This window comes from Annulohypoxylon maeteangense, assembly GCF_022496945.1.
Source record: "Annulohypoxylon maeteangense strain CBS 123835 unplaced genomic scaffold GGS22scaffold_15, whole genome shotgun sequence".
NCBI classification, from domain to species: Eukaryota; Fungi; Ascomycota; class Sordariomycetes; order Xylariales; family Hypoxylaceae; genus Annulohypoxylon; species Annulohypoxylon maeteangense.
This window is the reverse complement of record NW_025953262.1, coordinates 393,037-420,401: the sequence shown is the minus strand read 5'-3', so window position 1 is coordinate 420,401 and position 27,365 is coordinate 393,037. Positions and strand designations below refer to the sequence as shown.

The 27,365-nt window shown below is 48.1% G+C and overlaps 8 protein-coding genes across 8 annotated transcripts; 5 read left to right on the top strand and 3 right to left on the bottom strand.

The window, feature by feature from the left end:
* The first annotated feature begins 302 nt into the window (after positions 1-302).
* GGS22DRAFT_45314 (uncharacterized protein) lies at positions 303-3,116 on the top strand. The gene is made up of 6 exons (XM_047967119.1): positions 303-681; positions 805-1,296; positions 1,353-2,143; positions 2,193-2,388; positions 2,443-2,796; positions 2,862-3,116. Exons 1-6 carry the CDS (start codon positions 514-516, stop codon positions 2,910-2,912), a joined length of 2,052 nt encoding a protein of 683 aa, XP_047816335.1. The 5' UTR covers positions 303-513; the 3' UTR covers positions 2,913-3,116.
* Positions 3,117-4,549: 1,433 nt separating this feature from the next.
* On the top strand, positions 4,550-6,607 carry GGS22DRAFT_45295 (uncharacterized protein). Its single transcript, XM_047967118.1, has 4 exons — positions 4,550-4,775; positions 4,851-5,216; positions 5,279-5,678; positions 5,765-6,607. The coding sequence occupies exons 1-4, from the start codon at positions 4,745-4,747 to the stop codon at positions 6,288-6,290; spliced, it is 1,323 nt and encodes a 440-aa protein (XP_047816334.1). The 5' UTR covers positions 4,550-4,744; the 3' UTR covers positions 6,291-6,607.
* Positions 6,608-6,652: 45 nt separating this feature from the next.
* GGS22DRAFT_195771 (uncharacterized protein) lies at positions 6,653-8,416 on the bottom strand. The gene is made up of 4 exons (XM_047965716.1): positions 8,205-8,416; positions 8,012-8,134; positions 7,466-7,952; positions 6,653-7,381 (listed from the first exon to the last, which is right to left on the bottom strand). Exons 1-4 carry the CDS (start codon positions 8,397-8,399, stop codon positions 6,858-6,860), a joined length of 1,329 nt encoding a protein of 442 aa, XP_047816333.1. The 5' UTR covers positions 8,400-8,416; the 3' UTR covers positions 6,653-6,857.
* A 1,359-nt stretch (positions 8,417-9,775) lies between these two features.
* Positions 9,776-12,096, top strand: GGS22DRAFT_45266 (MFS general substrate transporter). The gene is made up of 5 exons (XM_047967117.1): positions 9,776-10,311; positions 10,402-10,600; positions 10,657-10,749; positions 10,805-11,517; positions 11,589-12,096. Exons 1-5 carry the CDS (start codon positions 10,140-10,142, stop codon positions 11,894-11,896), a joined length of 1,485 nt encoding a protein of 494 aa, XP_047816332.1. The 5' UTR covers positions 9,776-10,139; the 3' UTR covers positions 11,897-12,096.
* GGS22DRAFT_45260 (NAD(P)-binding protein) lies at positions 11,943-13,856 on the bottom strand. Its single transcript, XM_047967116.1, has 3 exons — positions 13,564-13,856; positions 13,062-13,499; positions 11,943-12,976 (listed from the first exon to the last, which is right to left on the bottom strand). Exons 1-3 carry the CDS (start codon positions 13,622-13,624, stop codon positions 12,297-12,299), a joined length of 1,179 nt encoding a protein of 392 aa, XP_047816331.1. The 5' UTR covers positions 13,625-13,856; the 3' UTR covers positions 11,943-12,296.
* Positions 13,857-14,233: 377 nt separating this feature from the next.
* GGS22DRAFT_45257 (Aldo/keto reductase) lies at positions 14,234-15,897 on the top strand. The gene is made up of 2 exons (XM_047967115.1): positions 14,234-14,950; positions 15,009-15,897. The coding sequence occupies exons 1-2, from the start codon at positions 14,696-14,698 to the stop codon at positions 15,750-15,752; spliced, it is 999 nt and encodes a 332-aa protein (XP_047816330.1). The 5' UTR covers positions 14,234-14,695; the 3' UTR covers positions 15,753-15,897.
* Positions 15,898-17,250: 1,353 nt separating this feature from the next.
* On the top strand, positions 17,251-19,179 carry GGS22DRAFT_169597 (S-adenosyl-L-methionine-dependent methyltransferase). Its single transcript, XM_047962341.1, has 2 exons — positions 17,251-17,463; positions 17,793-19,179. The coding sequence occupies exon 2, from the start codon at positions 17,995-17,997 to the stop codon at positions 19,150-19,152; it is 1,158 nt and encodes a 385-aa protein (XP_047816329.1). The 5' UTR covers positions 17,251-17,463; positions 17,793-17,994; the 3' UTR covers positions 19,153-19,179.
* Positions 19,180-20,518: 1,339 nt separating this feature from the next.
* On the bottom strand, positions 20,519-23,507 carry GGS22DRAFT_195767 (uncharacterized protein; the record flags this gene model as incomplete). Its single annotated transcript, XM_047965715.1, has 3 exons — positions 20,519-21,241; positions 21,351-21,814; positions 23,421-23,507. 3 exons carry the CDS (start codon positions 23,505-23,507, stop codon positions 20,599-20,601), a joined length of 1,194 nt encoding a protein of 397 aa, XP_047816328.1. The 3' UTR covers positions 20,519-20,598.
* Positions 23,508-27,365: the final 3,858 nt, after the last annotated feature.

The window sequence follows — 27,365 nt, the reverse complement described above, 5'->3', positions numbered from 1 at the left end:
CAACACGATATCGATCATCGCCTTACGACACGCCCATCTACGATCGCAACCGAAAACGCGTCTTCGAAATTTATTCGCAAGTTTGAGTAGTGTCTAGCTAAAATAAGAAGGTAAAACGCAGATTAGGCCTCTGGCCCATCCGCGTAGCAGGGTCCTGGTGATGAAAACAATGCTTTGAACGGATATTTAACTCTTCGGTCCTCTCTACCAGACGGTCAGTCATCTGGCTGCTTTGGCAAAGTTGGTGGGCTTAGGCAAGAGTTATCAATTTTACAATTCTCGTGCCGTATTTTTTCGTTGGTGAGAGACTATTGCATGAGGGGCTTCTGCCCATCTGGCTTTGTGATATTCTACACATCTATTGGGGAATTGGGCCATTGTTCACTCTAGTACAAGCCACCAGAAAAAAACGGTGGCAACGTCACTTTCTGACATTCCTCCAAATATCGCGAGGTTCTCAATAGTTTTTCTTCATCAACTCAATTATCTCGTGTTCATATCTATTAAGCAACTATGTCCAACGAATCCGAGTCCGAGGCAGTAGCCTTGGCCTTCCGGGAGGCCGTTGAGGATCTTCAAGGTTTCGCCAGAAATGAAATCAATACGTTGACAATGATTGCGCGAGAGAACACTGAACATGCCCACGCTATTTCCGGTGCTCTTCAGGAACATATCAAACGGGTAGGTTCAATTTCTATATTAGCTAGCTATGTGATGATCGGTTCTGATTGTCACTGTCTTGTTGCGCTATTGCTAGTCAGGATAGTAAGCCCTTGAATGCTATACTAACGCGCTCTCTCTTAGGTCATCCCCCCGAAGAAACTACCAGCCTTATATCTCCTTGATTCCATCGTGAAGAATGTAGGCACGCCGTACACGCTATATTTCGGCAGAAAGCTCTACCAAACTTTTATGGATGCATATGCCTCAGTCGACATGGCTACACGACGGAAGATGGACGAAATGTTGAGGACTTGGAAGGAACCTGTTCCAGGGTCTCTCGATACCAGACCCGTCTTCCCTCTTGATGTCACCCGTCCTATCGAGAATGCCCTCATCAAGGCAAGAACAACAGCGCTACAGACACAGCGAGAGCACGCGCGAGGCCAGCAACAGTTATTTGGCCGTGGAAGACCGATGAATCAGGGAATGCCGTACCGCGATACCCCTACTCCTCCCGGCGTCCATCTACCTCAAGTTAATGGTTACCAAAATCACACACCGGTTCCTACTGTTAATGGATCATCGTATCCCCATCCAGCCCAGTCATCGGCTGGCTACCCACCCACACACCTGGTAAGTATCACGTTGTACGTGTAGTATATATGGTTCCATACTAATACGACATCTAGAGTCAGCCTCCGCCATCAAGATCCACCCCACAACCTATGCCAACAACAATGGCCTTTCAACCACCACAATTAGGAGGCTATGGCGTACCAAAAGCTGTAATCAGCATAGATGCTTTGAATGATGACATCCGGAGATTGATCTCGGCCTCCAAGGCTCAGATCGCGCAAGCTCCGCATGATCCTAGTTTACAGAGAAGGCTGAAGGCGTTGGTGGACTTGCAAACTATTCTTCAGACTCAGAACCTACCTCAGGATCAGTTAGTGCTTGTTAAGAATCAAATTGCTGATCTTGCCGTGACAATAAGAGCAGCCCCTACTCAGACAACACCCCCTACACCTGTCCCACAACCCGTAGCCGTAGCCCCTCCGCCGGCAGCGGCGCCAAAGATTTCTATAGACTCTTTGTTTGGTCCAGGTGCACTAGCTACTCTAATGGCTCGAAAGTCTACCACGCCGCAGGCGTCAACACCTTATCCCCCACCCCCGGTTGTATCTGTCCCAACTCCACCTCCCCAACGGGTTGAGCCTCAGAAGCCGGTTATCACGCACCCGCCGCCTCCTCCTGCTCCCACTGATCCGATGGCGCTTATGAACATGTTGAGACTAGCTGGTTTACTTCCACCTGCACCCCCGGCCAGTAGTTCAACCGCAGCTTCTCATCCTACGCCGCCGATTCCCTTTCCGATGCCAATGAGCATCCCAAGAATACCCCCGATCAGCCAGTCGGTCGGTCCCGTGACACTCGAGTCTCTTGCGGGTGATATAGCCCTAAGACCTTCGTCTCTTAAACAGTACGTTTAAACATAACCTTATGTTATTCCTAGGCTAACAAGCTTGTAGGTTCCGTCCCAACTTACTACCATTCCTTTATGGAACTTTAGGACCTCAATGCACTCAATGTGGTCGACGTTTCCCCAAAGATGAGGAAGGGAAGAAGGATAAAACCCGCCATATGGACTGGCATTTCCGAGTGAATCAGCGCATTGCAGAGGTCGAGAAACGAGGCCAGCATCGAAGCTGGCTAGTCGACGAGATGGTAAGTTACCATCTACGAATTACACCCATAGAGTAGATATACTGACATGACTAGGACTGGATTAAAACCCGAGAGACTATCGACAAGGATCACGTTGCTCCGCCTACGGATTATAATGCAGCGACGGGTGGTTCTGCACCCAAGGCCCCCCAACTACAATATATACCAGTTCCCGATGATCCTAGTCTGGCGAACAGTGTTTGTAGCATCTGTCAAGAAAAATTCGAGACGAGATGGCTAGATGATGCCCAGGAATTCGTGTGGCCCGATACCATGAGAGTTGGTGAAAAGATTTACCATGCCAGTTGCTACCAGGAAGCGTTCAAGGGCAGTGGAAACAACGGCGGAAATACGCAGTCCTATGCTCGAGGTACTCCTGAGCCGGTGACAGGAAAGCGTAAAGCTGAGGTGAGCTCCTTAAAAGCCAAGTCTCAAAATCTACGAGGGCACTATTGCTAATACGACACAAGCAGGATGAACTAACTTCGGCAACTCGAAGCAAGGTTAAGGTGGAGGGTACTTAGGGTGCGCCCCCCACTCCGGCTTCCTTCGGCAAGAGGCATCTTCTAAATAAATGCCTAGGCGCCGAAAAGAGGCGCGACAGCCCGGACCGCTCGCCCGCGCATATTATGAACAAGTCGAGCGAGAAAGGGTATGAGCCGATGATGTCGAGTCCCCTACAGAAAACGTCGTAGGCGTAAAGGGGGGAGGGGAACTACGGGATCTCTAGCGGCTTCTTACGCTTCACGGTCTCGTCTGATCTGGAATCCCGGACACCTATCGTGTCTTGAGGGTGCTGAATTGTGGATAGCTGGATAAGGTCATGCTTGTGCTTGGTGGTTTGGTGGTTCATGAGAGGGGGAAGGGATGAAGAAAAAGGAAGCAGCGCTAGGTAGAACCACTTAATGCAAAGTATCGACCTCACTCGGGTTTTATGAGTTTCTACTAGTGATAATACTGAGTCGCAGAGAGTCTAAGCTACCAAGCAGAATCTGAGACAGGTATATCAGAAACCCGCCTTTTATACGGTCATAAGAGGACCGGCTAGCTACGCTTGGGGGCGCAATTAAGCTATTCACTTATGTATAAATTGACTTTATATCAAATATGATTGGGGTGTATCAATTCTCACACGCGAATCAATTAAGTAACATATAGCTACCAGGAACATCTCCCTACATTTTCCTAAAGCGGGAAAGAAAGTGAGAAAATATCCTAAGCTTTTGTAACCTCGACTCTGGTTCCTGCATGTAGGTTTCGTGTGTGCGATGTGACCCTTCAACTTATTGCCAACCAACATCCTAAATATTTTACTCAAATAGGTAGATTACGTGAGAAATTGACGTGTTGCAGTATCAGAAGAGGCAAATGCATGGTGATTATTGGCATATGAAATTAACGGCGCAGGATTTGGTAATAGCTATGGATCAGTCTTTGAATTGATATATAAAAGCAACGAGACTACGGAGGAAAAACTTGAATATGGAACTCCCAAAAACTGAACTTAAGTGCTAGTATAAAAACCAGACATCTCCTTCCGCTCTATGAAAGAGATTTACTTGGCAATTAGCTTGCTAGTCAGATGCATTCCGTTCCCCTCAACACAATTTCGAAGGTTCAAGAACACCCCTTACGGCGCAGCAACCACAGTAGCAAGTTCATACCGAGCTAGCAATCACCTTTGGTAAAATCTTGCCATGGAGCTCACTCTATCACTAGATACATACGATAACGACAACGACTCATTCAGATAGGAAACGAAATAATTTTCGAGTCATGAAATGTCTAGGTACACCGTCTTTTGGTTCCTTTTTCGTACCACCAACGTGCCAACACAGAGTCCATAAGACGTTTTGGAGAAATTGTCTTCCATGAACCGAATCTATCGCGCTGCTGGGACGAACCTGTTGGTGCCATGCTCCTGAGTGGCGGAGTTGGAGACTCAAAAATGTCTGCCTGGAACATAATCCCGGACCATTCCGCAGCCCCTTGAAGGTTCCAACGAATTAATAATTCGTGAGATTTGTCATTATGGTGGCTGTTGGAAGAAATGGCCAAAGTTCGTATTCACTCGGGTCACAATGACATTCTTCAAGTTGAGAAACTTGCTGGAGATTCCTGCTTCATAATGTATTTGGCCCTGACGTATTTTGGTGGAGGTCACATCACTGGCACTGGTCAATCATAGGGGTAAATATGACCCGTATTTCTATAACAAGCGGTCGTCCGAGCGGTCGAGACCCGGACTCTGGTACCTAAGCCTGCATACTCAAATTTGTAACATCTCGGGCTGCGAATTTAACTCGTTCTTTGCCCGAGACACAGCAACGCAGCCGAGAGTCGCGCGACAAGGAAAATGACAAACCGGGATAGCAATACCAAGAAAGGTGAGGATTTTGCTGTTATTTACCCCTGTCCACCATCCCGATGACCCTTGTTACTCTAACTTGAGTCTGAGGTAGCTTGCCACAACTGCATTAAGAGGCGTATCGTCTGTGACAAGACTGGAGATTCTTGCCGCAAATGTGCCAAAAAGCATTTGACATGTCCTGGTTACGGAATAAGATACCGGTTCGCTAAAGAGACGACTAGCTCGAGCGTATCGCCGCTATCAGCACCGGAGCGGGAGCAGGTCGGGTTGAAACACCAAAAAAATATCCGCCAGTGGATCGAGTATTCGGGAGAATCGGCGGCGGCTGGATCTAGGCCTTCAAAAACGTCACCGGTAGTAGGAAATTCAGTATCCAATTACTCACATCCCTCAGCGACAACAATACCGAGGTCATTATTAGAATTAGACCCCAGAACTCGGTTATATTTCTTGCACTGTAATTCCCCCGAGCCCTCGAATTCCGGTCCTTTATGGCGGGATACTAATCATTAGCTTCAGTCGCTGTACATATATCCCATTTCATGGTAGTCTTTGACGACGAGGAGAATGGATACCGACACCATGTATTGCCCATGGCGCATAGCAACCCCCTCGTCCAAAGAGCCGTGTGCGTCGTGTCCGCCTTCCAACTGTCCGCAAAGCACCCGCGACTTCGTCCTCCCGCGGAGGTCGTCAGGGCCGAGCTGATCCGGGGCCTCTCCCGAGCTGCGGCGGTAAACCCCGATCTTAGCGAAGCCGCATGGGCAACCCTTCTCCTGCTCACCGTAGCCGACCTCATCACCGGCCACGAGGACGTCTCGTCGCTAATAACGATCCTCAACACCTTCATCGACGCACGCGGCCCTCCCAAGGAATCCGCCGGTGCCCTGGAAAAATTCTTGTATTTCCAGTCTTCCGTGTAAGTCCAAGCCCACCTATCCCCTCTCCCCCTTCCCCCCATCCAACCACAAACCCAGCAAGCTCACAGAAACTCCCCAAAACCAGCCTAGGCTTCTTCACGCGCCCGTTCTCCCCACCGGGTCCGCGCCCACTGCCCCCGCGGCGCCTCCTCAACCACCCAGTCGCGACGTTCGAGGCGTACACGCAGAGCCTGCACAACTGCGCGAAGCACGAAGCGCCGCCGGTGTACAAGGGCGGGTCGCCGTTCCCGCTGTACGAGGAGGCGTTCCGGCTCGCGGGGGAGATCTACACGACGCGCATGGAGAGCACGCGGCGCGCCGGCGACTGCATGCGCGCGCACGTCCTACGCATCCGCGCGGTGTGCGAGCAGATTGATCCCGCGGCGCAGGGGACGCATGTTATTTCCTGGCCGATTTTCGTGGCGGCGATGGAGAGTGGGGATGATGGGGATAGGGAGTACTTTGCGGGTGCGTTAAGGAGGATTTGGGAGAGGTGTGGGTATGTGAATATTTCGAGGGGGTTTGAGGTGTTGCCTGAGCTGTGGGGGAAGAGGAGGCGGAGGAGCTGGTTTGAGGTTTTGGGGGATTATAAGGGGTTTGATGTTTGTTGAGGGTTGGGATGGATGGATGTGTTAGGGATTAGGGTGTTGGGTTGGGAGCGGCGTTGGTGAATCTAATATTTTAAGATTAATGAGGTTTGAGGAACACGTCTATGTGTGCAGGTTTCCATGGATGGTCTCGTTGAGTGATGTGAAGTGTAAATGCGGGTATCTAGAAGAAATTGGTTATCGACGACATTGTCGAATACCCCTAAACTCCTGAATCCGTGAACACAAGTCCGGAAATATGGAGACACGGAGTTAAGGGACTTTGCTTAGAGTTACGGTTCAGTCTGGTCAACTATAATATAATAAGCAGCCAATCAGGATTTAGATCCCCCTGGACTTGGAACGTTACACAAGATTATAGCCTTGGAATTTAGGTTGCTATATCTTACCCCTTTCTTACCCCTATTCCTGTAACCTCCCCGCTGACTTTTTGAGTAGCCGAAATCAACATATCGCGACAGCGCTGGGTGAGAAATATCATTGGTGCCTACCTAGTAAGGATGAAAACAAAAACTTCAAGACCGCGATTGACCTTCTCAAGTTGAAACAATAAGAATACCTGGAGTTAGTTTACATATTTTCCCTCGCTCTAGCCTCATTGTCCACATGTACTTGAACATCTGTACGTACATGGATATTATTCTGCGATATAACGCGTGGCTCTGCTGTCTGATTGACGTAGTTTGTGTTGTATGGATGCGATAGGTATCCGTGCTCGGGTTGGCCCATGTTTGTCATTTGATAATATGGGTGCTGTGTGTGATCGGAGGTACCATCACGCTCGTCATTTCTTAGAGTCGAGTTCCCTGTAACTTCAACGCTATGCAAGGTAATACCGTCGTCATGCGTAGTACCCATCTTAGAAGCGCCAACAGTCGTCCATATGTGATTCAGGCTCACGACTCGCTTGAAGCCCCGAGAACTTTGTTGCTCGGATGAGCCCTGACCTCTATTCCCATCATAAATATAGCTATTGTTTCTAACATGGTTCCGAAATTCTCGAGCCACCTGAGGGAATATCACTGGTAGGCATGCGCAAACCACTGCTGTCGTCTCTTCGGTGGCAGTAAGGATTAAAAATATGGCAACGCCATCTATCCATTCGTGTAAGTAGACACATCACAATCCATATGAGGTTGTACACCCAGATGTAAAGATAAGAGCATAGTGCAACTTACAACTCGGGTCAGTCTTGTCATCGGTGTCGATGATAAGCGCCAGAATTCGAGCTAGTTCAAGCATGGCGGCAACTAGGCCAATTCCGAAGACGACCATTAGGCCACGCTTTTTCGTCTTGTCAAGTCTCAGCTTAGAGATAGCCCAAATGGGTAGCGCTAATAAGCCAACATCGGAGATAAGGCTGAAGATCACCGGTAGGGAGACGTGAAGGACGCTAGTAGCATTACACTGTCCATGTTTGCCCCCGGGAACGGGCTTGTGAAACCTATCGTAGTACTGAAGGAAGTACCATTCCACGGGCTTGCACTGAAATAGGTAGAAGGCGGTGCCGCAGAAGAACCAGAGGATTATGTAGACGAAATTGATCCACCAGAAGATGTGTAGACCTCGGTTGGATACGAGGAATAATCGCCTGTAGAAGAACAGCAATGTCATCTTAATGCAGACAAAAAAGGCACACATCAAGACCATCGTAATCCAGATATGCTACCGTACAATGTAATCAGCTAGCTATACTCATGGTTAAGTAACTTCACCTGACATACCCTGAATGTCTTAGATAGGTTCGATGGATAATCCGGATCTCGGGAATTGATAGTGTACGTGTGAAGACCAAGCCCGTAGTGGGTTGCTACCATCAGGTTTGCTATGATAACATTGACAAAGATCTAACTTTTGGTATTAGCTATAGAGATCTCTGGATATAGACAAGTAGTCATCAAGGAGGTTGAAACTAACTCCACTTAGAATAATCGAAATATCCTCTGCCATGACTCGTGAGCGGCTCGCTACGGACCTCCATGTTCCCCATAACCTGCCGGCGATAGCTACATCGTTGATAACGAGAAAAGTGATCAGGCAACCCCATAACGCGGGCCTTCTAGTGTCGTTAAAATGCGCTTCTTGCTCCGGGGTAAGCGCTGGTTGAGGCATCGTATGATGAACAAGTCTTATTCGTCTCTTAGTTCTTCATGCTTTTACATCGCAGATGAGCGACGAAGTCTGATAAAGTAGGGGCTCAGCATTCTTGTTGTAACCACGCATACCCCGTGACTTGGATAAACAAGACTCTCGATGCCTACAGAGGCTCCGGGCGCCAGAGACAGTATCCTAAACCATGTTTTCACACGTATCTATCATGTTATGAGGTATCAATACACGTAGCTGGTTGGAGCAGATGCAGACATCAGATCAGAGTTAATGGAGGGTGGTGTAACAACTTGGTGGCAGCATCTTTAAGCGTATCATTGCCTATTTCTCTATCCGCATTCAGCCCTAGGTACGCCACGGGCAATACACATGGCGTACATTTCGGTGTACAGCCTACCTACCTAGGTAGGCTTAGACGAATGATGGCGTCTTATATTGGGTCGTGGATCTTTCTGTATGGAGGAAATCGCTTCACGTTTTAGGTTGTGCCTACCTACTCGGTACTGGTAGTATGCAATTTTCAGTAAGGGCAAACGGAACACACAGCAGGGATAGTGTTATAGCCATACAAATAGGCAATTTCTGGTATCGACATATAAGGTAGACATCACCCCTTCCCCCGACAATCAACCAAAGATGAACATCCTCAATACTTGCGGTTTTACTTAATCCCCTTTAAGCACTCTGTCAGCCACCGAGGAAATGTCGCACGAATGTAAATAGCTTCATGTACTTGAAATATAATCTCGTCGATAATGAGGAGGAAGTCGACGAACCATCTATCAAATAACTGCTAAGCCATAAATACATATCTCAGTATGTTAGACTGTGGTCGTTGGGGTGGTTACACGATTAATATTAGTTGAAGCCAGGGAGTTTGCTTGAAAGGAGTCCATTCGGGGACGGAAGTCGTAATTACTGGATCGGTAGATACCGTAAGGGCTGTTTAGTACAAACGCTGAGTCTTCGTTACTATTTATACAATACTAGGGAATGTAGTTAAGTGAGACACATCTGCATGTGTCACACTAGCTCTCATCGGCGATATCTTTAATCTAAACCTTCGGATATAACATAGCCGGTGAAGAAGAGGAGACTTTCCTATCGCATCGATGGTGCAAACAAAGAACTCATATCATGCTCGCTGCCGAGAGGAAGGCAGCCCCCTTCAGCCACACTTAATATTGTAGGTGTATGAACATATAAAGGCGTTTGAGGCGTCGGTTTTGTCCAATCAGAAGAAGGCCGAGCTCACGGAGATGATCGGGGAAGGAGAGATGATTGGATCGGATGATGAGTCAAGGCAAGCGTAACCCGAGCTCCTACATTCCCTCCAATACCGGTCGACTGCATATATCATTATCCGGGAAGTATATTATAAATTAATTGGCTACCGAAAACCAGGATGCGATTTTGGTCATCTACTATGTAGAGCTTAACCTTAAGAAAAATGATCAACGGATATTACGGGCGCGTTTGTGTGACCAACATGAAGAATTAACACAAAGAATTCAGTCCGCCAGTTTTTCTTTTTCCTTTTCCTGCGACTTCGGCAAGTCCCCAATATTGACTATTTGCTTTCTTTTTATTTCGTCTTTTCTATGTAGCCTTATTAAAACTCCAGCCCTCCTCTCTCAATTCTCTCTCGTGCGTATCTCAGGTCGTGCGTAGTACAGACTGTCTCAGAAGGCTGCATAATTGTGCCGAGTTTTTATACTACACTTTTATCCCATCTGAGGGGCCATGTCTAACGAAAAGACCAACTCCGCTTTGGAGGCGGATGAGGCTGTTGTTCCGCATGGCGGAAGCTCTGAATCTCAGGATGTTAGCCTCAACGAGAGTTATACGCATGAGCAAGAGGCTCGCGTGGTCAAGAAGCTAGATTGGAATCTGATGACGCTATTCTTCGTTTTATGTGAGTGATGTGGTTCCCATATTCCCATCTAAATGTTTAGAATACTAGATCCGCCAAGAAGTATACTGACAAAATCCTTGCGCTGCCAAGACATGCTGGCCTTTTTAGACCGAGGAAACATAGGAAACGCTAGGATTGCGGGTATGGCCAAGGACCTCAAGCTTGACGGCAACCGGTATCAGTGGCTACTCAATATCTTCTACATCACTTACGTCCTTTTCGAATTCGGCGTGTTGCTATGGAAGGTCTTCCCTCCTCACATTGTCGGCGCATGCGTCGTATTTCTATGGTGAGTCAACTAGTCCACCTCCTTAACTTTCGGCATCTTCAACTAACTTAAGAAAGGGGTTTCATCGCCACTGTGCAAGCTGGCGTCCACAGTTGGAACGGTGAGATGGCTTTGAGGTTCTTCCTTGGTGCCTTCGAGGCCTGGTATGCGTAGGTTGCGAGCTATGTTGGAAAAGTTTAAACTTAAAATGCTAACATTACGTAGACCTGGTATCATCTATCTCTTGTCGTTCTTCTACCTTCGACATGAAATTGGTTTCCGTTGCGGTATCTTTGCTTCGGCAGCTCCGTTGGCCTCGACGTTCGCAGGCGCTTTGGCATATGGTATCACTAGCGGTCATGCCCGCCTGGCGAACTGGCGTCTACTTTTTCTTGTAGAAGGAATACCAACCATGCTCATGGCTATCTTCGCCTTCTTCTTCATCCCAGATTCCCCCGAGAAGGCCAGATTCCTCACTCCAGAGGAAAAGGATATCGTCAGAGCTAGGGCCATGCGACAGGTCGGCACTAACGCAAGTGCCAGAATTGGAGGGTTCAAGGTTAAAGAGATCCTCCCCGTCTTCATTGATCCGAAGGCATGGCTATGTGGGTTGATGTATTTCTGTGGCAACGTAACCTACTCCAGCTTGCCTGTTTTCCTCCCGACCATTCTCGAGGACATGGGTTACACTGCTATTGACGCGCAAGGACTGTCTGCACCCCCGTCTTTTGCGGCCTTTTTGTTTGCCTTAATCACAACCTGGATTGCAGACAAGACCCAACAGCGATGTTTTGTACTCGTGGTCACTTCGATCGTGGGTGGAGTTGGCTACATCATCCTTGCGACAGTTGATACAGTTGGTGTACGTTACTTTGCCACCTTTTTGGCTTCAGCTGGCGTGTTTTCCACCATCCCTAATATTCTCGGGTTGACTCTAAGTAAGTGTTCCCAGTGTCAGCCCCTATACCCGAAAGGAGTTGCACGTCTAGATATTAATAACACTTTGTAGATAACCAAGGCAGCGACACCCGACGAGGAGGTTCTATCGTTCTCATCAACTTAATCGGCCAGTGCGGTGCCTTTCTGGGAAACAACATCTTCCCCACGAGGCAGGCCCCCAGGTATGTTGAGGGTATGGCTATCTGCGCCGCCCTCATGTTTTTCTCGGCTCTCCTCGCGCTTTCCCAGCGCCTACTCTTGATGTGGGAGAACTCTAGACTAGACCGCAAGTATGGCCATGTCTCGAATAGAATGAACGAAAACGCGAAGGGCGCTGCCCAAGAAAATTACGGCCCTACTTTCAGATACGTCCTTTGAGGTACTGTGGGTGGTGTGGCCCACTTATCCATCCTAAGATTCGATTTATACCCCTTTTCCCCTCCTCGTCAACCACGAGTTTGATAATATTTAAGTAGGCCGAAGACTAGTGAGCATTATAAAGTATTCTATATGAAATAGAAGCAGTAATAAGATGAACGGTACAGGAGATCCTCGCTAGATAATTTTCTTAGAATTACTAGGTAGATTCATCAACCTTGATCTCTCTACTGAATTCCCTGTTGTTTCATTGCACAAGCATCAGAGTTCGATACCTATATTAAATCTCGGCCGATATAGGAATACCCGTAGGTATTATTACTAGCGATATCTTTCTATTATTGTTAGCACTAGTTAAATTCCCTTTTTAGCTCTTAATAGCCACTACCCATGCGTGATTTTATTTGCCGCCGGTGTTCAGAGGACTCTTGGGGTCGAAGACATCGGTCGTGATCAGCTCGGGGTATTTGATGTCTCCCTGCTTCAGAGCTTCCTCCATGACCTCCATGATGACGATACTCTCAGACCAGGGTAGAGTAGCGCTTTCCTTCTTGCCATCCCGGAGACACCTGGCGCATTCGTCTGCTTCCCAGAACATTCCGTGGCCAAATTGCCGCTCTGTGTCCTTGGGTATCGGGCAGTCGACAACCTCAACCTTGCCGTTTGCATCCGACTTAACAATCCTGTACTGAAGAGGGCGGTAGGCTGGCCCCATAACCTGGATTTCACCCTTGGGACCTTGAATCTTGATAGCGGGTCCACCGCTGTTATGTCCGTCGGTATCGGTGGGAACTCGCAGGGTGGTCATGGCAATCCCCATACTCTTGTGCTTCGGGAATTGGAGGATGATATTGGTCGTCTCATCAGCTCCTGTGCTATACTTGTTAATGGCTGCTAGTGTTCTCGGGGCCTCCTTTTCTGCCTCGGGTTGGATATGGTATAAGAACTGGAACAACCACGTTAGAGAGTAGATGCCTAAATCTAACAGTGCGCCACCCGCCAGATCCGGGTTCACCATCCGGTGTTCATTCGGGAAGGTTAGGCTGCCGTTCGGTCCGTCATTGCCAAATGAGTTGTCGGCTATGATAAGATATGTTAGTTTACCTATGGTTTCGGCAAAGTTGTATTCTCCGGCACGAGTCGCATGCGATTTGTGTAAACTTACCAGTAACCCGATATACAGGTCCGATGAGTCCGGACGACACCAGTTCTCGAAGCTTGATGCTCAGAGGGAAGTATCGCGTCCAGACAGCTTCCATGAAGAACAAGTTCTTGGCTTTAGCAGTCTCAACGAGTTTCCGCGCCTGGGCAGCGTTGACAGTAAGAGCCTTCTCACATAGAACGTTCTTGCCGGCTTGTAGGGCCAGCATGGCGTTCTGGAAGTGATGGCTGTGGGGTGTTGCGACATAAACGATATCAACGTCTGGGTCATTGACCAACTCGGCATAAGAACCGTACGCCTTTGTACCAGCCGGGGCTTTCACCTTTTCAAGGAAAGATTCGGCGCTTGCTTTAGATGATGATGAGGCGACGGCCACTACCTTATGTGCGACGTCATGGACATCACGGGAAGCGGGGTTGGTGAGCAAGTCCTTAGTGAAAGCTACCAGAATCAATTATTAGTTATGAGTCTTATCAACCTGTATAGAGTGTGTGGTATAACTCACTTTGAGCAATGCCACCGGTGGCCATAATGCCCCACCTAATAGTGAAGGGTTGCGAAGTCATATTGGATATCAGCGTACGGCTCGCGAGAACTTCGGAAGAGACGTTGTAGAAATAATGACACTACAAGTGCAATAGCAAGTCCGAATCGTGAACTCTTCAATTCTTTATATACCTAGGTAGGCAATAACTAGAAGGCTAGGGGTAATTCTTAATAATCTATGTGATAGTATGTAGGTAGATGAGATCGAAGGTGGGATAGCGGGGTAGTTGAATGTTACCTATCAGACTTATCCGACATATCTCCTTTAATTTAGGTAGGTTTAACAGTCTGCAACCGTCAAGTGCCACCTACACAACCAGTAAATTTCAATTGTGGGACTTGCATATAGATATCATAGCAAGAGCCTTCTCATCTTCCGTGGCTCTTGACGTTCGGAAATATATTCCGATTAGATAACTGCTATTTTGGGTCGTATTTATGTATATAGAGCTATCAATTAGTTGAAGCTTAAGGTCATCGGTGATGTGCAGGTATACCCCGCGTTCCACCCGGGCTGCCATAAATGGTTATTAATTCCGAGTCCGCTATCCGAAGCGCTTAACTTATTTAATCTAAGCGCAGTTAGGTAGATAGAATGACGTATGTGACTTCAAAGCTTTCCGTCCCCCAATTTATAATCATCCATGGATCATTACAGCCTAGTACTTATAGCTGCCTCATCATCTCTTTTTCTCTAAAACATTGGATGGCTGTATCTTTTTTAGGCTATTATCTAGTCCTATACGCATACTATCGATATCCGACTGAGAAATAACGATGTAACGCTTGAACTAGGTACTAGGTAATAAAATATATACCTCGACTTCCAATGCTCTTTCTATATGTCGCTTCGGCCCCTGGGACCAAAAACCTTATTACACATGTAGTTGAAGAATAGAGAACAACATTGCCAAGCTAAAAGAACGGCTGTTTATCTTATTTTGATCGAAAACGCTTAGTGTTATGTGTACGGCGATATGTAACGGGCGACCGTTCAACTCAAGCAATATTATTTCTATCGTCTAGGTACCAGGACATTATTTACAACGCGTGTTAATCCATTTTCAAGCCTCAATTATTATAGAAAAATCATGTCTTCATCGAAGTGTAAAGGTTTAGATGCCACGCCCTTTACCACAGGTACTGGACAAACGCCAATGCCAAAAATGATATATGGGACAGCCTGGAAGCAATACAAAACGGCTCGCTATGTGTATTTAGCTTTGAAAGCCGGGTTCCGAGGAATCGATACTGCTGCTCAACCCCGACATTACAAGGAGTCCCTCGTTGGAAGGGCTGTGAAAAGGGCAATACGAGATGGCATCGTAAAACGGAGCGATCTATTTGTGCGTTGCATTCTATTCGTTACGATGTATGGTGACTAAGTCACTAACAGACCTTCAGATACAAACGAAGTTCACTCCTATCGATAGCCAGGATCTCTTAGATCTCCCTTACGATCCGCTGGCGCCGTTGGCGGAGCAAGTCCACTCCTCTATAGCTTCTTCGCTTCGGAACTTCGACTGTCTAGATCGCGAGAAACCATACATCGATTGCTTAATTCTACACACACCCCTTGACACATTTGAAGACACACTCACGGTCTGGAAGACACTGGAGACGTATGTGCCACATACGATTAGGTCATTAGGAATATCTAATACACCTCTTCGATACGTGAAGCAGCTTTGCGAATCGCCTGAGATCACCGTCCTCCCGGCTTGCGTACAAAATCGATTTTATGTGGAGAATTGCTGGGAGAGAGAGATGAGAGCGTATCTACGTGGAAAGAAAATTCCTTTCCAGGCATTCTGGGTTCTATCTGGAAACCCACGTCTCCGAGAGTTTCCGCCTTTAAAAACAATCACTACTTGTGCTGGTACTGAACGGCCCATCGCGTTGTATGCGCTCGTACTCGGCCTCGGAGGTACTGCAGTTCTGGATGGGACTAAAGACGAAGCGCACATGAAAGAAGATATTGAGGGCCTTCAAGCTGTAGAGGATTGGTCACGTACCGAAAAAGGCCATGCGATCTGGGTGCAGTGCTTAGAGCAGTTCAAGGAATTCATTGGGGAATTTCACCATGTAGACATGGGGGATGTTCAATATGTAGAAAAGAATTCGGAATCCATAGCGATTACTAGATAGGCCTCCTTTCGGTTCATAGGTCGGGTGACGGGTGGTATAAGGTCGGCGGCACGGGTTTAGAGGCTGAGACCGCGAAATAGCGTTAACTGATAGTACTGATAATTGGAATCTCTATTGCCTACTAGTAGGTAGTAGGTACTAGGTAGTTACAAATGCTAAAACCGTTATTAGCTTGCTTTTATTTACGTTTTATGCCCATCTAAATTTGCCTGTAAGCTTCAAGATGGAAGATATCCATTGGTGTATCCAGGTTGCCCCTATTTTTCGGCTGTGTGAAAGCTACAAGGTACCTAGGTGCTAACTAATACGATCTGTGTCATATATCGATCGCTTTTTCGACTACTTACCGAGGTAGACATGTAGACATGTAGACATAATAAAATAAGTGAGTATGACTATATTCTGTGTATGCCAGCTGGTTCTATATCCAACCCTATCGTTTTACTATGCACCCCCCTTGACTAATCAGAAAACAGCGAGGGTCATGTATCGATGAAATACGTAAGTCCAATGTTTCCTATCAACCACAATCTTCTAGAAGCTCTATCACCCCCACATAAAGTTAGATCATAGAAAACAACGAAGAGGGACGTGAATGCTATCGTAAGCTTAGGGTAACATCCAATCGTTCATTTCTTTTCTCTCTTGCCTAGTTTCTTTATTCGTTCCCACTATGCCGGCCGTAAGCGTTAGTTCCCAGTAACACCATGCCGTAACCCCTTATTCCTGAACTAGTATTGGCTATTCGAAATAACCCTACCTAGCTGGGATCGTTGGTGAATCCAATGGTTTGGAGGCATATCATTCCTGTCCATGAATGATTGAAATTTCTGCAGCCCATTGATATCGTGTGAGTGGTATGGCGTACATGGACAAGGCTAGTTGACTGCGCAGGTGGCGCTGCTCATAGGTACCTACTCAACCCAAGACGAACCCCTCATGCCCAACGCGAATTAGCGAGTAAAGGCTGCTGGGGACACAAGTCTATTGTCACACTGCAGTAGACCAGCAGACAATGCGCAATGAGAATTGCATTATTAGAAAAAGTTCCAACAATGAACCTGTCTATCTGCATGTCTCGGGAACATACGACACGAGATTTTAGAGCTCGCGGGACGACGGGAAGGGTTTCACCACATGGCATCATATTCCGCCCTTTCATTACGGTCCGCCGCCAATGTTCCCCAGAACTCAAAACCCAGGTCCCAGGACCCAGGATCCAGGGACTGGGGATCTAAAGAAGGTGAAAAACTAGAAGAAATCACACGAGCTGAGCTGCAAGATCTAAGACATGCAGAGTCAAGCGAACAAGCGAAGGAAGGAAACCGGTTCGAGCCGACCCCTCGGGTTGGAACTCTCCACTTTGAACCGAACCGATAAAGCCTGACCAAGCCACAAGAAGAACCTTGGAACTCCCCACTTTCCCTTAGGCTAGATTGAAGCTAATTATGAAGTAGGTGCGTGAAAAGCCACATATCCACATGTCTACGTGTGTAACGAGAAAAGTTCCAAGGTTCTTATCATTTATTTGGTCATCGTAGTTTCTTTTGCTTTTCTTTTTTTCTTCTTCTCTTCTCCAACTAACAGATCGAGTCGCGATCATGTACACAGTACAAATCATATAATTAGTTGCATTAGATCGTTGAACCATGTACACAAGGGTACATTAACGGCTAATACATACACCTACAGTAGTCGCAGCAGTCATAACGTAAGTAACAGTACATCCCCATGTACAATATATATCCCATACAAAATGAATTTTTGGCCGAACGGTCCAAGGTTTAGACCACCCCCACTTCTCTACCCGCCGAACAGAATGAAGCTTACCGGGTTACTGGAACCTTTCTTCCCTACCTTATCCCAACGACCAGGGCCTGCCGTACAACTTGCCAATCTCGCCATAGTCCAAGAAATCTAAGAAAACGCACCCCCGTACTCCACACAAATCCTATCTTCTCATCTGCCCATCTCACGCCATACCCCGGTCCTTTTTTCATGTTACTTATGTCACCGTGTCTGAATCTTCGCTTGTATCAGTTCCATATTGGCTCTGCCCTATCACCTCCATCATCCCTAGGCACATACGACGTATGCGCCAAACGCTAGCGAAGCCTGCGCAATCTAAAACGCATCCCTGCTCTGTCTTGTGCTCCAGATCTAGTAGGCCAACCCGCATAACCTACCAAACTACAGCCTGCCCAGGTCGGGTATCATTGTACAAAGTACAACACCCCAAGCCATGCAGCAAGCGAACCCAGATCCAGGCCATGTAGCGAACAGTGGGATGGAGCGGCGGCTAGACCACGAGGGTCCCGCACGGGCTAACGCCAGCAACCATCCTACTACCGCCGGCACCGCATCCAGAGAGGCGGTGACGCTTACAGGGGGAGGAGAAGCCTGCCACCACCACCAACCCTCTGGCTCTGGCTCTGGCTCCGTCAATTCGCATCCCGCGGCTCCAGCTGCAGCGGTTTCTTCAGCACCTGTCGCTGGGATTCAGGCTAGTCATACTGACGGTAGCGCTAACCCTAGCTCTACAGCTGGTGCCCCTATTACCACTACTGTCGCTGCCGCCGAATCCTACGAACAACAGCACGTGCACAGCGTCTACGAGACCATCGCGTCGCACTTCTCATCTACGCGATACAAACCTTGGCCCTTCGTCGCTTCTTTTCTAAGTTCCTTGCCCCCCGGATCCGTTGGCCTGGACGTCGGTTGCGGCAACGGCAAGTACCTCGACGTGAACCCGGACCTAGTCATCTTCGGCTCGGACCGCAGCGCGAACCTAGCCCGGCTCGCGCGCGATCTCAAGGTTTTGGGGAAGAGCGAGGGCGACGGTAAGGAGAAGGTAAGCGTCGCTACGGGAGTCGATGTGGTAGGAGTCGCGGACGGTTTAGACCTCCCCTTCGGCGGCAGCAGACGTGTCGATTTCGCTATCTGTATCGCCGTCATCCACCACCTGTCGACGCGGGAGCGGCGCATCGAAGGTGTGCGCGCGCTGCTCGATTGCATTACCCCGCGGACCGGCAAGGTGCTGGTGTACGTGTGGGCGCTCGAGCAAGGGAGCAGTCGACGGGGGTGGGACGAAGGGACCGCGGATCAGGACCAGCTAGTGCCGTGGGTTCTGAAATCCAACAAGCCCAAGAAAGCGAAGAAGGACGGTGCTAGCAAAAAGGGGGGAGGAGCTGGCGAACGTGTCGACAACGGGGAGCCGGGCCCGGTAGAGGCCACGTATCAGCGGTATTACCACCTGTATAGGAAAGGAGAGCTGGAGGAGGATGTCGAGGCCGCGGGCGGTGAGATCCTGGGGAGTGGGTACGAAAAGGACAACTGGTGGGTTATAGCAAGTCCCAAAGAAGGAAAAGGCACGAGTTCGTCATCTATACTATCTCGATAGCAATATTAAAATAACATTACAACGGCGATCGCGAGCACGCTTGAACAAATATGATAATTACTGGTACTAGGAGGTATGTAGGTAGGTATCTGTAAATGTCTTTTAAGCGAATAAAAAAAAGTGCTGTACATTAAATTCCAATAATTCCTAAGAATGAACCCGTAGCATGCCGTCAGACTGCCATCGTCTAACTCTTTATCTATCATGACATAAGTAGTAGCTATGCTTGGCTCTCCCCAACCCGCCCGTGGTAAATGCCGCAGCTACAAGAAAATTTCCCAATACATGAGATGTAGGTAGAAGGAGTAAAAAAAAATCAAAATCAAAATAACGGACTAAAAATCAAAAACCAAACACGCGTTTCCCGTTGATCAAATCCATACCATACATTAAAACCTCGCACCGCGAAGACTCCTGCTACTGTGTGTGCCCCCCGTCCCCCCTAGCGCCCCGATCATCGTCCGTTCCCCAACACCCCCATCGCCCCGGGTATCAAGGCCACCGTACATCCCAACCGTACAACGCGCCCCCCCTGTGCGGGAAACCATAGAAAAAAAACAAGAGAAGAGAGGCAGCAGCGAAGAGCAAAGGATGCACCGAAAAAAATATTTGCAGAAAAAAAAGTTTCAAAAATCAAAGTCCAGAAAAAAAAGGAAAAGGGAAAAAAAGCAATAAAGGAGTTAAACGAACAAAGTAAAAAAGCACTTTTTCTGACTGGATCCTTGCGCCGCCCCATGATTTCGAGGAAGAAGAGGATGGATGGACGGAGGGAAAGGACACGATCGAGAATGGGAACAATCCCCGTCAACCAGCCCAGGAAAAGGGGGAGGAGAGAAAGAGAGAGAGAAGAGGGGAGTCGTCGGTTCGGCTGCCTGCGCCCCCCTTTATCTCAACCCATCAACCCACCGTCCTCCAAAGCCGGCGGGTCTTTTCATCTCTTTTCCCAAAAACCCGCACCGCACCGTCCAGTCCGCCTGCTTTCTGCCTGTCTGCCCATACGTATTGTTTCACATCATCATTTTTTCTTCTCCTCATCCACTCTTTCCGCCTGTCCGCCCGTCTGTGTTTTCTCTTCGAAAGTGTGTGGTTTTGTTTTGTTTTCGTCAATACGTGAAAGAATATCCCGTTTGCTTATGCCCGATACCTGTTTCTTCAAAATGCTCGCTCCGGTCCCGATGCAACGCTGTTCCTGTTGTTGTAGTTGTTCTGTTCGTTCTCTCGACGACGACGATATAAGTTCGTATGTTGCCGTACGTTCTTCGTGTCTCGAAAAAGGGGTAAAATGACAAAGAAAAATAAGGTAAGTCGTTAGAAGGTAATGTAACGCAAGCCTCAGATCCAAAATAAACACGTGGATCTCGATCTCGCCTAATTAAGTATCGTAATTCGTTCTCTCTTGAGCCGTGGTTCGAGGCCAAGTTCGTTATGTGGATAGGAGCCTTGTAGTCACGGCCGCGGGTCTAGGTGTCTTCGCCTCAGGCCTGGGGAGAGGTGGTTGGTGTCCGGGCTTCTTCGTCGTTTTGAGCCTGTCGATTCTTGGAGTGGCGGATAACCCGCATGGGTATTCCAAGGGCTCGGGACCGAGCTAGGACCAGGGCTTAGACTCGGGATTGCATATGCCATGGTGTTATAGGGGCTTACGCCCGTAGTGAGCTCCGCGACTGACGGTAACATCCCAGGCAAAGGAGGCTGTGATTCCGTTTTGATAGGAGCCAGGGGCATGGGGTTATGTTGGTGATAACCATAACTATCGGGCACGTGTTCGGGATAGACGGGGACGTGGTGTGGTATGCTTTCCCTTCTCGATGCGAGAGGCCTGCTAGATGTCGAAGGCTCCCCGCGCTCGTAGCCTCTTCCAGGGGTTACGTTCCGAGAAAGGTTGCCCTGTGAATGGGAATGCGCATGTCGTGTAGATGGCCTAGGGCCGCCGTGAGGCTCATCTGCTGTCACTGGAGACATTATGAAGGGTTGCGCTACTCCTGCGCGGCGTTGTATGTCCTGCTCTCCTAGCTGCCAGTGCATCGCCTCTGCCGTACGCCACGGTATTCCCATCTCCTGGGACACCTTAACCCACATGTCGTGTTTCAACCTGTTTCGTGACCCATTAGCTACTTCGGTCTCTCGAGCCTGATCGGTAGACGTTCCAAATAAAACTTCTGTTCGACTTCGACATTCTGCTTCTAAACCATCCTACTCACCTCTCATATAGTCTTGCGAGCTTGTTCTTTTTCTCTTCATCCCATGCGCTCCTTTTTTCGAGGTAATTTTGATAGTGCAGGCGGCAGCTAATAGCACTCCTACCTGGTAATCTTCTAGAGATGTCGTCCCATTTCATACCACTCCCCCGGAGGTTGGTGATCAGCTCATTCTCTTCCCGGGTCCATTTACTTTGCCTTCTAGCAGGCGATTCCGCCGCGTGTGGTGACATGCTGCGTTCTCCGGGTACTGTCCCTACTAAAGCTGGTCCTGGTCCTGGTCCTAGTGGCCCTAGACGTGGAGGACCGTAAAGCGGTGGTCCAGGGATGGGTGCCGGCGTCAAGGCGGCTGTGGTCGTTGAAAGGGGAACTGATGCGGCTCGGGTATGCTGAGGGGGGGATTTAGAGGACTCATTTGAGTCGGGACCCTTAAGAAGGGAGTTGATATCCACGATGACGGTTAGGGCCTATAGAGCCTTAGACGGGCAGGTTTTCATGGAGGCGCTGTTAGGCGCTAAGGATCCTCGTAGGCGTCAAAGAGGCGGCGATAGTCGGTTTTTTCTCAACACAGTTCGTGCTGCTTCGACAGTCCACCAAGATCGCCTAGAAGCGTTTCGACTTTGTTTTTTTTTGTCTTGAGGAACTAGGCAACAACAGTCCTCAAGCCGTCTAGATTTTGTGTACTTGGATTTAAGAAGAATATTATAATAATTTGGTGCCTGACTTTTTGAGGCTGAACGGGTCAAGTTCGTGAACTCTTTATTGTGGGATAGAAGATCGTACGAGGTTCGAGGTGAAGGAGTACTTTAGGAACAGTTTAGAAACAAAAGGGAGAGTGTGTTTAGGGAAGCCAGAGCTCTAGATTAGTGAAGGATATGGTGTTTTGTTAGTTGTCACACATGATTGGATACTTTTGGGCTTTTCCTTCAGCCAATAAACGCTTATGAATAATGAGGCGGGTAGGTACAGTACCTCGCTCAAGCCAGGTAGATGTCTAAGGTTTCGCCAGCCCAAGGTACTTCCTCTCGATGTTCATAATCTTTATCTCCTATGGAGTGTCGTTATAGTGGCGATGAAAGCTTCATAGGTCCACGTCTGGGTTGCGCAGTGCGAATTGGTATCGGAGAAAAAAAAATCAAGAAAAGAAACACTACTAGGTAGGTTAAGAAAAAAAAAAGTGACTACAAGACTGGAGGCTTCAGGTTGATGTGAGCGTATGGTGGTCAGTGAGAGGAACGAATAGACAAGGTCCAGGTCTAGGTCCAGGTCACAAAGCTGTAGGGTCCCAAGCTCACCAGGGGGTGTGGGGTGGGAGTTAATGGTGTGTCGAAATATAAGTGTGGAGACGATAGACACCAGGTCTCTACGTTTATAGGTAATAGGCAGGTTGTGCGAGGTATAATAGAGACCAGCAGTTCGTGGGAGTTGGTCAACCACTTCACCGACTATGTATTCTGTGCTGGCATACATAGTCTCTGCCGCCTCCCCCAAGAAGCCTTTCCTCGGGAAAGGAGGGGGGAGGAGTCAGGCTAGCAAGTGACAAGTTTTTCAGGTGATACGCCGTTAAGGTCCAAAAAGCCCTTAGAGACGCAGGTGTTGTGGATATTTCACCTACTCATCCCCAAAGAGACTTTGAGATTGTAAGTCGAACACAAACGACTTGTTGGCCATGCAAGCTACTTGACCGGGGGGCTGAGTGCCACGAAAGCATGCATACACTCGCAGAGAACAATTCAGCATTTCTCATGTATTTTTGGTTAGTACGCTAGGGGTAGCTGCTGAATCGGCGGATTAATGACGCAAATGAGCGACGAACTGAAGAAGGCTACAAACGAACGAGGTGTTCGAGAGGCTCCTGGGACGGTCCAGGGTTGGGTTGGGATAGTTCCCTCCCATCCCATCCACCGTCCCATCCCTCCCCCCTGGGAAAGCAAGCTGCTGCTGTCGGCAAGAACTTCAAGGAGTTGCCGCCCTACAGCTCGAACATGATGGGTTCGCTAGGACAAGACAAGACTTACGGCATGCGCTTTGGGTCTCTGCGCGGGTGCCAAAGCACAAGCGCATACATAGAACCTGGGCGTGACAAGGCACCCCGTCCCAGTTGCCGTCCCAATGCCGCTCCGGAGGCTTAAGGACCTGGGAGACCCCTTGACGATCCATTGCAGGGCAGCTTCACAAGGCTTGGTAGAGATCGATTCGGAGAAAGGACCCGTCCCTGGAAAGCGATACTACCCAGAGTCCGAATTTCCAGAAGCCCCAATGAACAGGTCGGTGGCGGTGGCGGCCATTGTAAACCATGTAAACCATGTAGACCATGTAGGTAGACCATGTAGGCCATGTAGACTATGTAGACCATGTAGAGAGTGAAACTGCAGAGCAGAGTGGAGATTCATGAAACCGACAGCCAGACCTACCTTTCTATGTCACTACTACCCTCGCTACCTTAGGGCAGTGGGCGGTTCGGGCTTGTACGTTGCTAGGGTATAGCTATTTTCTGATGTGCATGTGCGGATTACGACCTTGAATTACCTGGGAGGGCTGGGAGGGCTGGCAAGGGCCATTGACGATGAAGCCCCTTCGAGATACGCTAGCACCGGCTAGGCGGGAGGACGAAAAAAAAAACAAGGTATAGGTTGGTTTTTTCTCACCCATCCGGGAGAGCAGGGTATGCTGGTATGCTGGTATAGTATACAAGCTGTAGTTCACTGCGCCATCCGCGAACATGGGGACATGGGGATTATGGAAACATGGGAACATGGGGGTTAATGGTTTGACATGTCTGGGGTGGTAGTTAGTAGTGGTGGTGGTCAGGTCGGCGTTGTCAGTTCAGATCGGACGCAGAAGCGAACGGAACGGTGTGAATGGTTTATGTGTGGTTGCGTAGGGTTCTGTATGGTTCTGATGTGCGGTGGTATAGTGTGGTAGTGTAGTAGTGTGGTAACGTGTATTAGTATAGTGTGTAGTGCGTAGTGCGTAGTGTGAGGTTGTGGTCTAGATATGCATATGTGTATGTGGTATGTGTCTGTTTGAAGTTCAAGGTTATCGGGAACAATGGATCAATACTTGCGAATAATACTTTCTTGTTCTATTGTACTATTAAAATCTTGTATCATGTACTTCCGTGGGTTCTCCACTAATGAACGGCACTAGTCCGGGTGCTAGCAAGACTTAGTCTAGCAAGAATTAGCAAGAGCACTGGAGAAGGAAATCCAAAATAATAAAAATTGCCAAAAAGTCAAAAAGTCAAAAATATGACAAAAAAAGAACAAAAGCCCCTCCTCCACTTCTTTTTTTTCAAATCTTCCCCCCTTGTTCCTCGAACACGGGATATGGGGCTCTCTACACAAGTCGCACGTTGCAAAACAGAGCCCAACGTCTGTGCGATTTCGACGCTTTGATGAACATATCATCTGCAATCGATTTCAGTTCGTCTCATACATAGTATCCCAGGCACATCACACGTTGCCTGTAATAAGATACGGTCCCGGTGTGTTTCTTAAACTCTTCGCATCTTGATCTTTCGCATTCCGGGTTTTTGCAAGGGACGTCCAAGTTGTCTCCAAGTTGTGAGCACGAGAGAAATTCAGTCAATGAGTGTTTCCGGGTCACCGGGAATAGCGATCTCTGGATCCGATGAACTGGCGGTCAGCAGACTTAGCATGCATCGTGGATATAGGTAGGTAGGTTATAGTTGACAGTGATTATTTAAAGATGGATGGGTATCCGTTTCTTAGGAGGACAAGGAGGACAACGACGTATAGCGAGTATAGTATAGCTTTAGTATAGCTTTGGTATAGCGGTGGTGGCGGTGGTTGTAGTAGGTACCTACAATACAACAATCCAATCCAATAAATCCATACCTCAACCTTCCCTTCTTCCTCTTTTATCCCTCCCCTTTCCCCTACACACGTCACTGCCAAGTAAAGGTAAGGCGGTACCGAACTTCAGCCTTCCATGTCTGTTTTCATGCACGCCATTAAAACAACTGCCATGAACCATGATCTACTTTGCCGATACGCATCACAATGATTAGGAAAAGCTGGTTTGGGTCCATCCGCACACATGATGCTCATGCTTGTCAAAAAATAAAATAAAAATCTTACACGTACACCTCATCAAGAACTGCGCTGTTTGTTTGCCTTACCAATTTCTGATAGGACCATAACCCCTGTCCGGTTCCTCGCTTTTAGAAAAAAGAAGACGGAGGGCGAACCTCTTATGTTGAGGAGTTTGCTGGCCCTGCTGCCCATCCCAGATGATGGATCGCGTGCGCTACGCGCGAATTCAGGGACCATACCTAATCCTCAATAGAATGTCGGGCAGACAAGCAGGGGAGGAGTGCCAGTAGAAGAACGAAGGAAAAAGAACACGTCTATACCTACTATGTAAGTATCTACCTAGGTCCTAAGTACCTACTTAGTGTATAAGTAGGTATGTGATATGTATCTGCATGATATAATCGCATTGTACTGCGTTCTGTAAGTGCATTACATATGTATGCAAGTGCTGCGAGCATCGTAGCTAGCGCAATCTATCTACTTATCTATATGTACTTTTGCTGCAGCTCTCTGTGACCAGCATAGATATTGTACTACATCGATATCAACTTCTTTTCTATGACGAGAATGAAGCGGCATGCCGTCAAAGAATCTTGCACTTTTTATCGTCACTTCTATGCCTGTCCCAGATTGGTGGGAAGTGTGAAGCGTGAAGCGTAAGGCGTGGGGGGGTGTGGATGGTGTGGATGAGGAGAAAATTGATCGTTTACCGACTGTTGCTGCCCGAATGAAGCGGAGCATATCTCAGGTATGTACTTTTCTTTTTGCTTCTCCCGTTTGTCAATCAATTAACAAGAAGCGCACTACGATCTTACTAGGGTTTAGGGTATATATCGTGATTTCTGTTGGCTTCTTGCTAATGACGGGAGCAGCCCTAGAGAGGGATATATACGAGGAACAGATCCGGAATCAAATCCCGAACGTTCGAAGGATTAAGAAGAAAAGAGCATGTTCATGACGCCTAAGATAGATATGTATGTATGTCATAACCGTTGGTCGTATCGTGAACTACCTAGTCGCCGGACGATGCAAGGCGTACATAATGTGGCCGTGCTGAGAGGCCGGTGGACTGATTGACGTGCAACGTTCGAGGTCAAGTGAGGCAAGGCGTATGTATGTAGGTACGTAGGTAGGTATTCTCTACCTTTCGGCCTAGGCTTGAATCGAACCGGTCTGTAAGGAATTCCGATGGGCCAGTAAACCCCGGGACCGTCTAGTTGGGCTCGTCAGCCCCCAACTATCAGCCACCAATTTTATCTGACAGTTCCTTGATGCCCATTGGAAATCCCCAACTTCGCCGTACCTACCTATTGCCTAGCTGTCTACGTAAGCTACCACAGCGGGAGTGGGTGGGTAGATGAAATGGTTTCAAATTATAATAACGATACGGTTGGAGGGTAACGTTTCTTTTCAGAGAATGATTTCCTGGGCTGCAACGATTTCCTTCCATGCAATGACTTTAAAATACTAGATTCTGATTGGTTGAAATAATTGAAAAGTGGGTAAAAGATACAAGGGTACTTTTGAAAAACCTAAAATTTTAAAAAGGGTAGGGCTCGAACCCAGGCCCTTCTGCAATGCATACGTGTGGTAAACGCGCATTACAACTGAGCTAAGTAGTCTTGGTGGGGTGGCCAGTCCCACTAGTGACTGAAAGAGTAAGGTTTGGAACTCTATATAAGGTTTAGCTAAGTTTAGCGAATAGAATTGTGGCCCTAGCGCTAAAACGGGAAATCGTTCCAGGATATGAAATCATTTCCCTGAGTAAAATCATTGTACAGTAAAACAACCATTTTGAGGAAACACCCTTTGCCGCTACGGTACCTTAATGGTTCAGGTCCCGGTAGGTACTTTCCAACCCTTCTGCGCGCTTTGCCCGTTTTGCCCGTTTGCACCTGGGTAACTGCGTTGGCTTTGCATCGATGGCTTGCTTTAATTGTTTCCTGCCGTACATACATAC

What these genes read in the sequence shown, in the direction of transcription:
- GGS22DRAFT_45314 (XM_047967119.1), top strand. Translation starts at nt 514, where the DNA reads ATGTCCAACGAATCCGAGTCCGAGGCAGTAGCCTTGGCCTTCCGGGAG. An exon ending in GCTACCCACCCACACACCTG is followed by an intron (nt 1,297 to 1,352) that starts GTAAGTATCACG and finishes TACGACATCTAG; the next exon opens with AGTCAGCCTCCGCCATCAAG. An exon ending in CAGGAAAGCGTAAAGCTGAG is followed by an intron (nt 2,797 to 2,861) that starts GTGAGCTCCTTA and finishes CGACACAAGCAG; the next exon opens with GATGAACTAACTTCGGCAAC.
- GGS22DRAFT_45295 (XM_047967118.1), top strand. Translation starts at nt 4,745, where the DNA reads ATGACAAACCGGGATAGCAATACCAAGAAAG. An exon ending in GGATAGCAATACCAAGAAAG is followed by an intron (nt 4,776 to 4,850) that starts GTGAGGATTTTG and finishes AGTCTGAGGTAG; the next exon opens with CTTGCCACAACTGCATTAAG. An exon ending in TCGGTTATATTTCTTGCACT is followed by an intron (nt 5,217 to 5,278) that starts GTAATTCCCCCG and finishes CATTAGCTTCAG; the next exon opens with TCGCTGTACATATATCCCAT.
- GGS22DRAFT_195771 (XM_047965716.1), bottom strand. Translation starts at nt 8,399, where the DNA reads ATGCCTCAACCAGCGCTTACCCCGGAGCAAGAAGCGCATTTTAACGAC. An exon ending in ACCTATCTAAGACATTCAGG is followed by an intron (nt 7,953 to 8,011) that starts GTATGTCAGGTG and finishes ATTGTACGGTAG; the next exon opens with CATATCTGGATTACGATGGT. An exon ending in TGACAAGACTGACCCGAGTT is followed by an intron (nt 7,382 to 7,465) that starts GTAAGTTGCACT and finishes ACGAATGGATAG; the next exon opens with ATGGCGTTGCCATATTTTTA.
- GGS22DRAFT_45266 (XM_047967117.1), top strand. Translation starts at nt 10,140, where the DNA reads ATGTCTAACGAAAAGACCAACTCCGCTTTGGAGGCGGATGAGGCTGTT. An exon ending in GCATGCGTCGTATTTCTATG is followed by an intron (nt 10,601 to 10,656) that starts GTGAGTCAACTA and finishes AACTTAAGAAAG; the next exon opens with GGGTTTCATCGCCACTGTGC. An exon ending in TATTCTCGGGTTGACTCTAA is followed by an intron (nt 11,518 to 11,588) that starts GTAAGTGTTCCC and finishes AACACTTTGTAG; the next exon opens with ATAACCAAGGCAGCGACACC.
- GGS22DRAFT_45260 (XM_047967116.1), bottom strand. Translation starts at nt 13,624, where the DNA reads ATGACTTCGCAACCCTTCACTATTAGGTGGGGCATTATGGCCACCGGT. An exon ending in CACCGGTGGCATTGCTCAAA is followed by an intron (nt 13,500 to 13,563) that starts GTGAGTTATACC and finishes TGATTCTGGTAG; the next exon opens with CTTTCACTAAGGACTTGCTC. An exon ending in ACCTGTATATCGGGTTACTG is followed by an intron (nt 12,977 to 13,061) that starts GTAAGTTTACAC and finishes ATCTTATCATAG; the next exon opens with CCGACAACTCATTTGGCAAT.
- GGS22DRAFT_45257 (XM_047967115.1), top strand. Translation starts at nt 14,696, where the DNA reads ATGTCTTCATCGAAGTGTAAAGGTTTAGATGCCACGCCCTTTACCACA. An exon ending in TAAAACGGAGCGATCTATTT is followed by an intron (nt 14,951 to 15,008) that starts GTGCGTTGCATT and finishes ACAGACCTTCAG; the next exon opens with ATACAAACGAAGTTCACTCC.
- GGS22DRAFT_169597 (XM_047962341.1), top strand. Translation starts at nt 17,995, where the DNA reads ATGCAGCAAGCGAACCCAGATCCAGGCCATGTAGCGAACAGTGGGATG.